The following is a 14,550-nucleotide window of genomic DNA, read 5'->3' on the forward strand; positions in this document are numbered from 1 at the left end:
TGGAAAGAAAACATTAAGGGAGCCTGATGGAATTAGTGATATAGGACAGATGAGGGGACACAAAGGCAACTAGTGTCTCAGCGGCATTGATGGAATAGTCCTGCTTTCCTTTTCTCCAAATACAGTGGTACCTCGGGTTAAGTATTTAATTTGTTCCGGATGTCCATACTTAACCTGAAACTGTTCTTAACCTGAAGCGCCACTTTAGCTAATGGGGCCTCCTGCTGCCACCGCACTGCCGGAGCACGATTTCTGTTCTCATCCTGAAGCAAAGTTCTTAACCTGAAGCACTATTTCTGGGTTAGCGGAGTCTGTAACCTGAAGCGTATGTAACCTGAAGCGTATGTAACCTGAGGTACCACTGTATTATATTTCAGCAGAACCCAAGAAGTTGCTGTGGGCCACACAGCAAATGCGTGGGCTTTTTCCTCACTTTTCTCACCTGGTTCCTAGGTAGGAGTTGTTGTGGTTTTCGTTACACTCTATCACCTCACCCTAACATCCCAGGTGGGGTTACAATAATTAAATCAAAAAATTAATTTTAAAGCACAGTATTAGATAATAGCAAAAACGTTTTAAAACAATATGGTAGGTTGGTTGGCATCTGCCTGTTTCAAGAGACAATGGAGTGCCCCTCTGGGGGTGAAGTCAAGCCGCTGTGTTAGCAGCACCAAAGTGACCTCCCCTGTATGCAAGCCATGGCAGTGTGTATGGAGGTCCTGGGTTGCCCATATGACAAGACCTCCCTCTCAGCCTCACTGATCTGCCCCAAAGGAAAGCAGAGCAACACATTTGGAACCACCTTGGCTGCAGAGGTTGCCAGAAGTAGGCCTGCAAGGTGCCATCCAACCATCTTAGGCACTTCACTCCAGATTTGTGTAGGGTTTATTCCTAAGCCATTATTTCTCCCAAAGATATCCTGCAAGGCAGCAGAGGTTTAGGATCAAAGTTTTCCTTCCCCTAGAACATCCTTCCCAGATTGTTGAGTCCAATCTACCTCACACCTCCCTCTACAGCATGTGCAGGAACCGCCTTCTTGACCATTGGACCCTTGACCACTATTATTCATGTCCGCTCAATCCACTATAGCCTATTTTCCCATGCAGGGGAAGTCTCTAACTCACCAAGGGTTTGAGACCCATCAGTTACCCTTACCTGGTTTAACTGACCACTTGAAGCCATTTCCCAGGGTGTGGCTGCTGTTGAATACTGACAGCTTCTAGGAGCTACAGGTGAGAGCTGAGTGCAGGGTGGGGACCAAAGGTGGACAAACTACCCCAGAAGGAGCACAGTGTGTCCCCCACCGGAGGTACTACCCTCCCCTAACATCCCATATACCCAATTTACATTCACATAAATAAGTGGTTCCTAGAAATACACATCCCAGGTGTCAAAAGCCTAGAGAGCATTCGCCAGAATCTGAATAATGATGGAGGCACAGGTTACAGCAACACCCAAGGCAACATTTTTCCACCTCCGCCGCATCAAGCAGTTGGTCCCTTACCTTTCCCACCCTGACCTGGCCACAGTGATCCATGCGACGGTCACCTCCAGGCTTGACTACTGTAATTTGCTCTACTCAGGGCTGCCCTTGAAGCTGTCACAGAAACTCCAGCGGGTTCAGAATGCTGCAGCGAGGCTCCTCACGGGGTCTCTGCCATGGGAGCATATTCACCCAGTGCTTTTCCAGCTGCACTGGCTCCCGGTGGAGTACAGGGTCAGATTTAAGGTGCTGGATTTGACCTTTAAAGCCCTTCACGGCCCAGGACCCTTGTACCTACGGGACCGCCTCTCCCAGTATGCCCCACGGAGGAACTCAAGGTACATAAATAGCAACACCCTAGAGGTCCCGGGCTCTAAGGAAGTTAGATTAGCCTCAACCAGAGCCAGGGCCTTTTCAACACTGGCTCCGGCTTGGTGGAACGCTCTGTCTCATGAGACCAGGGCCCTGCTGGATCTGATTTCTTTCTGCAGGGTCTGTAAGACAGAGTTGTTCTGCCTGGCCTTTGGCTTAGAATCAATTTTATTCCCTCCCCCTCTTTCTTTTTTCCTTTCTCCTCCTGAGATGAGGCTGCATTTTAACATTTTAACGTTGTATTTTAATCTTGTTTTTTAAGTTGTATTTCAATCAACTTGTTTTTATTATTGGTTGTCAGCTGCCCTCAGCCCGGTCTTGGCTGGGGAGGGCGGGGTATAAATAAAATTTAGTGTTTATTATTATTATTATTATGACCCTTGGGAGTGAAGCTGTCAGGAGTCTTGTACTCCCGGCAGGGTCACCCAAGGCAGTAACGTCAATGGGAACTAGCTGGACACAGAATGATCCAAGAAGTCCTCAACAGCAGAACAGGCAGAAGATAACAAGTGGCATGTTACAATGGCTGTGAAGGCGGATGAAGGTTGCAGCAGATGAGAATCTACCATTCGTTGTGATACTCATGCCATCATAATAGAGCCTTACTGCAAAGACTGTATCATGGTCAGCACACACTGATCTACAAAGATAAAACAAATTCACACACATGCCAAACCCAAACCCAAGAAAGTCCCACGGGTATCTGCAAATGGTAATGGCGGCAGAACAGTGAAATCTAGAAGCCTCTAGTCATGAACCTGCACATGGGCAGTGGATACAGATTCATTTGCTATAATTCAAGGAATGAGGCAGTTGAGCAGCTCGACAGCTGTATCCATGACTGAGCAGCCCTATTTAGGATCCACTCTGCTCACCCCAAAAAGAGGGAGGGGCAAGAAAAGGTTCCCTAAACATAGTCTGCCTCCCTTTTTCCCTGACTGGATTACCGTACCCAGTGGGGTCACCACCCAGTAGTCGTAAAAGACATTTGAACTTTGGAACATGAAATAGACAGACTTTGTTGGATAACACAGATAATGGGTATCCCTAATGCAGAATTGCCATCATTGCAAGAGAGCTGTGACGTTTTAACGTGGATATTGCAGTGTTTCAAGAAACTCAAAGAGCAGGAGAAGGACAACTGAAGGAAGAAAAAGGAGGCCACACATTCTTCTGAAAAGGTCTACCGGGACAAGAACGTTTAATACACACTATCAAAAATGATCTTGTGAAGCTCTTGTCAGAAGTCCCTACCAGCATTAATGAGCGACTTTCAACCCTTTGAATAAAACTTACCAAAACCCAATAGGCTACTATTCTCAGCACTTATGCACCAACACTGGATGCCAATGAAGACATTAAAGAAAATTTTTACTCTCAGCTGGATGCCATCCTAACATCCTAATAAAATTATCCGCCTGAGTGATTTTAATGCAAGAGTTAGGCGAGATTTCAATCTGTGGCTGGGACTATTGGGAAAGAAGGAGATGGCAACAGCAACCAGAACGGAATCTTACTTTTGACTATATGTGTAGCACACAACCTTGTTATTACCAACACACTCTTTCGACAAAAAAAATAAATTTTAAACATCATGGAGGCACCCTTGGTCGAACCACTGGCACCTCTTAGACTATGTAATTGTCCCAGCTGAAGACTGCCATGATGTGCTCCTTACCAGAGCTATGACGAGTTCTGACGACTGCTGGACAGATCACAAATTAATACACTCCACGGTGGCTATCAAGATTATACCTCAACACAGCCTTCAAGGAAGGAAACCAAGGCGCAAAATGAACACTCAAGCCCTTTAAGATCCCATTAAGTGGGATTACTTCCAAACGGCTTTTAAGGACCACCTGCTTTCGGAGTTCCCTGATAACGTTGAGGAACACTGGACCAAGCTAAAAACATCCATTATTGCAGCCTGTGAACAAACTATTGGATACCAAACCAAGAAACACCAGTTGATGAGTATGAAAGTGAGCTTGAACACATTATTGACAAGAAAAGAAAGGCCTTTCAGATCTGGCAAAGAGATAGAAGCTGCGCAACTAAGAAAAAACCTATACCGATGCTAAGGCTGAGGTTCACAGAGGAACCAGAAAACTAAATAACACCTGGTGGATAAAAAAAAGCTCAAGAGATCCAGCACTTAGCCGACACTCATGATGCACAAAGTTTCTTTAAAGCCACAAAGACCATCTATGTGCCAATAAATCATGGCATGTGCCCCCTAACCTCAACGGACAGTACCACACTTCTAAAAGATAAAAAGCTATTGCACTGCTCTGGAAAGAACATTACCAGCATCTCCTTACCTGCAACTCACTCGTAGCTGCTGAGGTCCTTTCACAAATTGTGCAAAAACAAATTAGAGATGAGCTTGGAGAATCTGCAAATCTGGGAGAGTTGTGTGCAGCTACTAACTACCAAATGAAAAACAACGAAGCCAGCGGACCTGATGGGATACCTGCCAAAGTCTTCAAAGTGGGAGGAATTGAACTTACACAACTTCACAAGCTCATCAAAAAACTCTGAGAGAGAGGGGAGATCCTAGCAGCCTTTAGGAATGCCAAAATTACCAATCTCTGTTAACAAGGTGATAGAACGGATTGCAGAAGCTATTGAGGCATCTAATTATTAGCTGCAGCTAGCAAAATTCTTGCAAGGATCTTAGCACTGTCTCCTAACAATATCCAAGGCTGCCCTTCCTGAATCCCAAAATGGTTTTCGACCTTCTAGGGGGACAGTGGACATGATTTTCACCTCTCGACAGCTTCAAGAAAAATGCAAAGAGCAAAACCAGCCCCTGTACTGTATATGGCGTTTATTGACCTAAGGCCTTTGACACTGTAAACTGTAATGCCCTGTGGACTGTCCTTCTGAAAATGGGCTGCCCAGATAAATTTGTGAACATCATTCGACTCCTCTGTGATAATATGACAGCAACAATCGCAGTTAACAATGGCTCTCAAAGTGGAAGAGTAGGATCAGGTGTTAAATAGGGTTGTGTTACTGCCCCAACTCTATTTATTATTCTCATTGCCATGATCCTATACTTTGTCGAAGGGAAACTCCTCACCGGAGTAGAAATCATATATTGAACACATGGAAAGCTCTTCAATCTGAATAGGCTGAAACCACAGTAAGGTTACCATAACTTCTGTCAGTATGCTGATGAAAATGTAGTGTGTGCATACTAAATATCTTTGCAGAAGCTTACAAAAAGCTTGGCCTATTGCTCAACATCCAAAAAACCAAAGTGCTGCACCAAAAAGCAAAAAAACAGCCCCTTTGCAGCGCCACAAATCCAACTCAATGGTGTAATGTTGGAAAGTGTCAGTTACTTCTCCTACCTAAGCAGTTGTCTTTCCACAAGGGCAGACATTGATGCTGAAATCCAGCATTGACTGAGCTCTGAGAGTGCAGCTTTCTCTCGATTGAAGTGCAGAGTGTTTGAGGACCAGAACTTTCACAGGGAAACCAAAATGCTTGTTTACAAAGCTAATGTATTACCAACCTTATTGTATGCTTGTGAAACATGGACCACTTATAAACACCATCTCCAACTCCTTAAAAGATTCCATCAACGGTGTCTCTGAAAATTTTTACACATCACTTGGGAAGACAGGCGAACTAATACCAGTATACAGGAAGAAGCAAAGACCACCAGTGTTGAAGCAATGATTCTTCAACATCAACTCTGTTGGACTGGTCATGTTGTTCAGATGCCTGATCATCATCTTCCAAAGCAACTACTCTATTCCGAACTTTAAAATGGAAAGCATAATGCTGGTGGTCAACCAAAGAGGTTTAAAGACTTTCTCAAGGCAAATCTTAAAAAATGTAGTGTAAACATTGACAACTGGGAAACACTGGCATGTGAGCGCTCCAGTTGGAGAACAGCCTTTGCCAAAGGTGTCATGGACTTTGAAGATGCTCGAACTCAGGACAAAAGAGAGAAATGTGCTAGGAGGAAGGAACGCTTGGCAAACCCTCACAGTGATCAGCTACCACCCAGAAACTTATGTCCCCACTGTGAAAGGACGTGTGGATCCAGAACTGGCCTCCACAGTCACTTGCGGACTCACAGTTAAAACTGTGTTTATGGAAAAGAATCTTACTCGGCTATGAGTGATCACCAAAGAAGAATTACATACTCTAGAGAAGACAATGAGAGCTTAGGTAGCAATCGTATGTATACTTACCTGGGAGTAACCTCTACTGAACATAATGGGATTTCTGAATAGACTTGTACAGGGGTGTGGTGCTAATTTTAAATCAAGGATCCTTATTTTGCAGGCTCTGCCGCCCTCTTGTGGTGTGCTTGCAATATTGCCTTTGTTTCATTTTCCTAGCAAAAATCAACTCTCCCTCAATACTTGCTGTAGACCAACAATCCAGCAGAGGCAGATATATGCATCCCTGCCCCCCCTTCTTTTACATAGCAAGCACTTTTATGTGGGAACTAGCCTTTGTGTGGATTTTAACATTTATGCAGCTGCATGCAAGTGAGAAAGAAAATCCCTTGAACTTCTGTCTGGCCCGGAGACTTAGTCCGGGAACAAAGTTGACGACTGCAGTAATTTCTAAAATAGAACATTTTTAGAGCAGGTTTGGAAACACTATCACTACATTTAGCCCAAATGCATTGTTATGAGCTTTTTGGGAGGTGGGAATCAATCAGTCTGAATGGCATCCTGGGTCCCTTCGAATTCTTGGGATCCTGTATCTGTCCGCTCATAATGTTTTTCTTACTACCATATTCTTCCATGTATAACATGCCCCCATGTATAAGACAACCCCTATTTTTCACACCCCAAATTAAGAAATCAATATTTTGGGGGAGGGGAGGGGAGATCGCCCTGAGTTATGAGGGTTTTTTGGGAGGGGGGAAGTCACCCTTCAGTTGCTGACCCACTACCCCCCCATGCATTCACTATCCATGTATAAGACGACCCCCGATTTTTGCCTCTTTTTATAGTGAAAACCATTGTCTTATACATGGGGAAATACCGTATGTTTTTCTTCTATGTATTGAAAATATTTATGTGTCATCACACTAAATAGGACCCTCGTACCTACGGGACCGCCTCTCCTGGTATGCCCCACGGAGAGCCTCAAGGTCCATAAATAGCAACACCCTAGTAGTCCCAGGCCCTAAGGAAGTTAGATTGGCTTCAACCAGAGCCAGGGCCTTTTCAGCCTGGTGGAACGCTCTGCCTCATGAGACCAGGGCCCTGCAGGATCTGATTTCTTTCCGCAGGGCCTGTAAGACAGAGTTGTTCCGCCTGGCCTTTGGCTTGGAGCCAATTTGATTCCCTCCCTCCCTCTCTTTCTTTTTTCTTTTTCCTTTCTCCTCCTGCGATGAAGCTACATTTTAATATTTTAATGTTTCAATATTTTAATGTTGTATTTTAATTTTGTTTTTAAGTTGTATTCATTCAACTTGTTTTTTTTATTGCTTTTTAGCCGCCCTGAGCCCGGCCTTGGCTGGGGAGGGCGGGGTATAAATAAAAATTATTATTATTATTATTATTATTATTATTATTATTATTATTAAATCTCTCTTGGGCATAGACAGGTGGCGCTGCAAACTGCAGCATAACAGCAGCTTTCAGAGAAATGCCAGGTAACTGCAGCAAGTTGTGAGGTGAGTGGCAGCAGGCAAGCCACAGAGGAAGAATTATGGCAGGCCAAGGAAGCTTCTCAGAACCTGAGGTCATGGCAGGCCTATCCATGAGGCAAGGTGAGGCAACCAGCTCAGGCAGAAGGATTCACAAGGGTAGCAGGGCCTTTGGCCTCCAGGGAATCCATCACCTACTGCTGTTGCCACTGAAAGCTGCTCTTTGAAAGCCATTTCCTCTTTGACAGCCCTCCTACCCCATGTCACCTCTGTGGTGTCCCCTTGGTGAGTAGGAGATGCTGATAGTCTCCTCCCACCCCTAGGGAGGAAATGGCAGGAGCCGCCCTCTGGGGTCTCCTGGGCTTGGCACCCACCCAGAGTGATTCAGAGCAGGCTATTTTTCTGGCTTCCGTCACAGTGTCCCATTCTGCCAGAAGCAGTTTAGTCCTGCTGGTCATATGACCCGGAAGCTGTCTGTGGACAAATGCCGCCTCCCTCAGCCAGAAGCAAGATGAGTGCCACAACCCCATAGTCACCTTTGACTGGACTTAACCATCCAGGGGTCCTTTACCTTTTACCTTACTTTCCTTCCCACAATGGCCTTCAATTCCCACTTCAACCATCTTGAATCTTGATTTTATTTCCCCCCTTGTTCCCAATGTAGATCTGCCCACTGGTGGAGGAAGAGGAGTGGGGGGGGGAGCACACCGCCCCTGGCAGTGCGATCCCAGTGGGGTGCCATCGTGGTTGCACCCCTGCCCACGCTGGGTGCCACACCCCCAAGCTGTCACGCCATGCCCCGAGGATGCACGCCATGCCCCCAGGACGCATGCCACGCCACGCCCACGCCTGCTCTCCACCCCTCAGTGCCAGAGCATGAAGCTCCGCCACTGGATCTGCTTTCCCCTTTTTTTCTGGGGGGTGGGCATCACTTTGTGGTTTGCCCCAGGTGCCCTAATACCTTGGGCAAGCCCTGCCTGAGCTGTTGCATAATTGCTATTGCTATCTATTGGATTTAACACATTTTATGTTACAAGGCGCGTTCTAACCAATCGTATAAGCGTTGGTAGACGAGCATTCTAATGGCAAGTAAGCGCATGCTCTTTCAAATGTCAACTGTCAACAACGGTCAGTTAATACTCGGCTTTATTATTGCGTTGTCCAGTCAGTTCTTGTTTTCCTATGAGTGAGCTGTTGTCACTCCCAATTGTTGAATAAGCGTATTTGAGGAACTTATATTGCCTTGGGCTTCTGACTTTTTCCAAACATTTAATATTGGCGACGAAGGTGGGATTGATGAGCTCCCGCCGGCTGCCAGAGGCCCAAGACCGCACCACAGCACTGCCACCTGCCGCCTCGCAGTAAGTGCGACCTCACTGCCACACTGGACTTAGCAATTAGTCCCAGAAAAGAGACCGCACCTGCCACGTCTTCACAACCACCCACAATCGCACAAGCGACTGCTCCAGGTCCGAGGATGGCCACCAGTCATAGTCATCCGCCACTGACTTCGATTAATAATAATAATAATAATAATAATTTATAGCCCGCCCATCTGGCTGAGTTTCCCCAGCCACGCTGGGCGGCTCCCAATCGAGTGTTAAAATCAATACAGCATTAAATATTAAAAACTTCCCTAAACAGGGCTGCCTTCAGATGTCTTTTAAAGATAGGATAGCTGCTTATTTCCTTCACATCTGAAGGGAGGGTGTTCCACAGGGTGGGTGCCACTACCGAGAAGGCCCTCTGTCTGGTTCCCTGTATCCACACTTCTCGCAATGAGGGAACCGCCAGAAGGCCCTCGGCGCTGGACCTCAGTGTCCGGGCTGAACGATGGGGGTGAAGACACTCCTTCAGGTATACAGGACCGAGGCCGTTTAGGGCTTTAAAGGTCAGCACCAACACTTTGAATTGTGCTCGGAAACGTACTGGGAGCCAATGCAGATCTCTCAGGACCAGTGTTATGTGGCCCCAGCAGCCACTCCCAGTCACCAGTCTAGCTGCCACATTCTGGATTAATTGCAGTTTCCGAGTCACCTTCAAAGGTAGCCCAACGTAGAGCGTATTGCAGTAGTCCAAGCGGGAGATAACTAGAGCATGCACCACTCTGGGAAGACAGTCAGAGGCAGGAAGGTAGAGTCTTAGCCTACGTACCAGGTGGAGCTGGTAGACAGCTGCCCTGGACACAGAATTAACCTGCGCCTCCATGGACAGCTGTGAGTCCAAAATGACTCCCAGGCTGCGCACCTGGTCCTTCAGGGACACAGTTACCCCATTCAGGACCAGGGAATCCCCCACACCCGCCCGCCCCCTGTCTCCCAAAAACAGTACTTCTGTCTTGTCAGGATTCAACCTCAATCTGTTAGCCGCTATCCATCCTCCAACTGCCTCCAGCCACTCACACAGGACCTTCACCGCCTTTACTGGTTCTGATTTAAAAGAGAGGTAGAGCTGGGTGTCATCCGCATACTGATGAACACCCAGCCCAAACCCCCTGGTGATCTCTCCCAGCTGTTTTATATAGATATTAAAAAGCATGAGGGAGAGGACGGAACCCTGAGGCACCCCACAAGTGAGAGCCCAGGGGTCTGAACATTCATCCCCCATCACCACTTTCTGGACACGGCCCAGGAGAAAGGAGTGGAACCACCATATAACAGTGCCCTCAGCTCCCAGCCCCTCTAGACGGTCCAGAAGGATGTTATGGTTGATGGTGTCAAAGGCCACTGAGAAATCCAGCAGAACTAGGAAACAGCTCTCACCTTTGTCCCTAGCCCGCCGGAGATCATCAACCAGCGCGACCAAGGCAATTTCAGTCCCATGAAGAGGCCTGAATCCCGACTGGAACGGATCCAAATGGTCCGCATCCTCCAGGCGTGCCTGCAGTTGTTCAGCAACCACTCTCTCAATCACCTTGCCCAAGAATGGTAGATTTGAGACTGGGCGATAGTTGGCCATATTGGCCAGATCTAAAGATGTTTTTTTAAGCAGCGGTTTAATGACCGCCTCTTTCAGTGGGTCTGGGAAGGCTCCTCCACAGAGAAAAGCATTCACCACCCTGCAGAGCCCATCACCCAGCCCTTCCTGGCTCGCTTTTATCAGCCAGGATGAGGAAGAATCAAGAAGACAGGTGGTCGGTTTCACTTGTCCAAGCAGTCTGTCCACATCCTCGAAGGTAACAGATTGGAATTGATCCCACGTAACAAAACTAGACAGGACTCTAGCACTCTCCCGCCCCAGCCCTGCTTCCACGGTGGAGTCTACCTCCTTCTGAATCTGAGCAAGTTTATGTGCAAAAATTTTTGCAAAAGCTTTGCAGGAGATCTTAGGGTCCCAACCAGGCCCTGGTGATGCAGGTGGTTCCGATAGATTGCGAACCACCTGAAAGTGTCTCCTACTGCTGTTTTCTGCAGATGCAATAGAGACGGTGAAGAAGGCCCTCTTCGCCGTCGCCATTGCCACTTGGCAGGCTTGACGTTGAGCTCCAGCCCGTGTCTGGTCTGATTCAGAATGAGTTTTCCACCACTGGCGCTCTAGCTGTCTCAACGATTGTTTCATCGCCCCCAGCTCCGGGGAAAACCATGGGGCTGTCCGGGCTCCATGCAATCGGAGAGGGCGCTTCGGAGCTAAACAGTCAATAGCCCTGGTTAACTCCACATTCCAGCGGGCCACCAGGGAATCAGCTGAAAGGCCATCAACTTGGGATAAAACATCCCCTACCACTCTCTGGTAGCCAATTGGATCCATTAAGTGGCGGGGGCAGACCATCCGAATCAGTCCCACCTCCCTGCAGAGGGGAAGGGTCGCGGAGAAGTCCAGTTGCACCAGGAAGTGATCTGACCATGGTACTTCTTTTGTTTTGCTTTTAGTTAGTGTCAGATCACCAACATCCGTAGAGGTAAACACCAGGTCCAAGGCATGTCCGCGGCTATGAGTTGGGCCAAACTTATTCAGGGACAGCCCCATGGAGGCCATGCTTTCCACAAAGTCCCGAGCCATCCTGCAGAATGGCCGCAGTGGCTCCACCGAATAAGGAGCTACGTCCGACTACAAGGCTTCACTAAGGAGGCAGACAAGGTGGATGTGCTACTGATATGCTGGGAAGTTCTGCCATCACTCTACTGGAAGGTCTGATGGCACCCAGGGACATGGAGGCATGCACTGTCCATGAGCTGACACAGGCTATGACAAAAACTTACGCCTCAGCCAACTAAGAACCACCGCCGTTGCAACTTTGCACACAGAGAGCAACAAGCACAAGAGTCAGTGAGTGAATACATCACAGCGCTCTGGGCGATTGCAATGTATTGCCAATTCAATGACATTGAGGGACTCGATTCAACAGCCATCTCTGCCGCAAGCTGCTGGCAAAAGACAATATCACAATGATGGAAGCAATGAATATGGCCACAGCCTTTGAGAAGGATAATGCCCACGAGGCGGCCCACAACCCACATAAGGAGAACTCACCACATCCAGCGAGACCGGTCGTCTTCCGTAGATTCCCACAATGAGGATGTCCCCCGAGCTTTGGACCGATCCGACCGACACCACCGCTCCCAAGCTTCGAGCGCATCGTCGAACCAGCGATCATCTGACGCACCTTGAGGAACCTGCGCCAGCTGCGGAGAAAACCAAGAACGTCAGACATGCAGATCCTGCGGCTGGAAGACTTACCGGACCAGCCCTTGCATGTGAAGGACATTGCCGCCGCAACCGTGAAGGATAGGCTGTTGTCCCACGTCTCAGACTGGGTGGGGAGGGGGTGGCCCGGGAAGCCGGGTCCAGAATTTTCATGCTGCACAGCCCGCAAGGATGAGCTGTCTACTCGCCAAGGATGTGTGTTATGGGGTAGCCATGTCATAGTCCGCCCCGCCCCGTCCCCGTCCCCCCGTTAAGGAAAAAAGTCTTAGAAGGGCTGCATGTGTCTCACCCAGGGATTGTCCGGATGAAGGCATTGGCCCGTAGCTATGTGTGATCACGGCCAGGCATAGATGCGGAGATAGAGGACTGGGTGAAATGTTGCGAGCCCTGCCAAATCTCCCGGCCGGATCCACCCAAGGCACCAGTACAGTCCTGGGAGTCCACACAGTCCCCATGGTCTCAGGTGCACGTGGATTTTGCGGGGCCTTTTCAGGGCCAGCACTTCCTAATAGTAGTTGACTCTCAGTCCAAGTGGCTCGAGGTGGTGCCGACCTCAACCACTTGTGACACACCGCTTGCCATACATACTGGTGAGTAATAATGGGACCACTTTTACTTCAGCAGAATTCAAAGAATTTGTAACCAATAATGGAATCCACATTCGTTCTGCTCCTTTTCACCCGGCCACTAACAGCCAAGCTGAACGCATGGTCCATATTACCAAAGATGCGCTTAGGCGCATGGTGCATGGAGACTGGACTCTCTGGTTAGCGGAGTTCTTATTGGCCCAGCACATCACCCAAAGCGCAGTGACCGGCTGGAGCCCGGAGGAGTTGCTTAAGGGGAGGAGGCTCACTACCCTCCTTGATTGTATGCACCCCGACCAGGTTCTTGAGCAACGGCCATCCACTGTGGTGCGGGGGGGGGCTTCAAGAGGGTTCTCCCCGGGGACACTGTGTACCTCCGAAACTATGGGTCCGAATAGGGTTGGGTCCCTGGTATCATTGCCCACTGTACAGGTCCAGTTTCCTACAAGGTATGGTTGGAGGGGGGACTGGTTTGGAAGAGACACATCAGCCATATCAGAGCCAGAGCACGGAACTTCAAGCGGAACCAGAGGACAGAGAAATGGGTACTTTGGGAGATTCTGTGCCCAGGCCAGGGTGGGAACCAGACGGGTTGCCGGTGACTGAGTTACCCCAGCAGGGCGATTTCAGGCTGGAATCCTCAGTGGCTCCATTGGCAGTGACCCCTTCGGAGCTGGCCTCGCTGACTGCCCCACTCAGACCGCGGGTACCGGAGGAACCTCCTGGGCATAGGAACCGCGACGGTCACAGCAGGAGCGGAAAAGGCCGGCACACCTTTCCTTTTGTTAGAAAGTTGGGGTGGGAGGAGTGTTATGTATTGGGTTTAATGCAGTTTATGTTACAAGGCACGTTCTAACCAATCGTATAAGCGTTGGTAGATGAACATTCTAAAAGCAAGTAAGCGCATGCTCTTTCAACTGTCAACGGTCAGTTCATGCTTGGCATTATTATTGCGTTGTCCAGTCAGTTTGGTTCTTGTTTTCCTATGAGTGAGCTGTTGTCACTCCCAATTGTTGAATAAATGTAGTTGAGGAACTTATACTGCCTTGGGCTTCTGACTTTTTCTGAACATTTAACAGCTATCACGTGCTGTTATCTCCTAACCTCAGGCATGGTGTGTTGCCTCTCTGCCCCCTTTCCCAGTATGTTCAACCAGTATAGCAAGTAGTTTTCACTAGATGAAGTCTGGAGAGGCTTGCCTGTCTTCCCATGCCTGGTGCTGTAAGGTAATGGTAAAGGTAATCTCGCTTTCATGCTGAGGGAGACGGCATTTGTCCACAGACAGCTTTTCGGGTCATGTAAGCAGAGTTCGTCCAATGGGTCACTGAAGTGCCAAGTGGTTTGCGGTTCCTGAAAAAGTCCTCACTAGATGGCGCTGCAGAACAGCTGGATGAAAAGTGCTGCAAGCCCCGCCTCCCCCGCCCCGCCTTACCGCTGACTCTACCACCAAAGAGATAGAGAAATTAGAATGCTACAAGCAGCCCTCCGCTTCAGGTTTCCATTTCACCTCCAATTTAGGTGGGGGAACTGATCGACTCTATGTCCTATGTTCTTTGCGTTGGTGCCCCCCCCCAGGCTTGGCTCCAGGCTGAGGATGCCAAGGGCCCGCATGGGCTTGTTTGGCTGCAGCGGCAGCATTAAGTGACCTAATTATTAATTAATACAACAATCCCATTGACCTCTCGGCAGCTTTAATACCGCCGAGGGCTCCAAAGCCTCGCGAGGCAGCCTACATGCTCGAGGCAGCCCCGCGAATGGCGCCTGGTGAGCAAAAGGCGCCTTCGACGGGGAACCCCGAAGTGTGGCTCCCGAAGTGTCGCCTCCTCCCTCTCCTG

At 48.6% G+C, this 14,550-nt stretch overlaps 1 protein-coding gene across 1 annotated transcript in view; it reads right to left on the bottom strand.

Annotated features, from left to right (window-relative positions):
- Positions 1-14,128, bottom strand: part of LOC310669943 (uncharacterized protein) — a gene marked incomplete at its 3' end in the record, with an annotated part of 79,959 nt that extends 65,831 nt beyond the window's left edge. The window contains exons 1-2 of the mRNA XM_083424408.1: positions 13,915-14,128; positions 11,955-12,106 (exon numbers count right to left, since the gene is read on the bottom strand). Of these exons, the coding sequence (XP_083280534.1) occupies positions 11,955-12,106; positions 13,915-13,926 (164 nt within the window). The 5' untranslated portion in view covers positions 13,927-14,128. The remainder of the gene's footprint in view (positions 1-11,954; positions 12,107-13,914) is intronic.
- Between the last annotated feature and the right edge of the window lie 422 nt (positions 14,129-14,550).

This window comes from Podarcis tiliguerta (genome assembly GCF_965153285.1).
Source record: "Podarcis tiliguerta genome assembly, chromosome: Z".
NCBI lineage: Eukaryota > Metazoa > Chordata > Lepidosauria > Squamata > Lacertidae > Podarcis > Podarcis tiliguerta.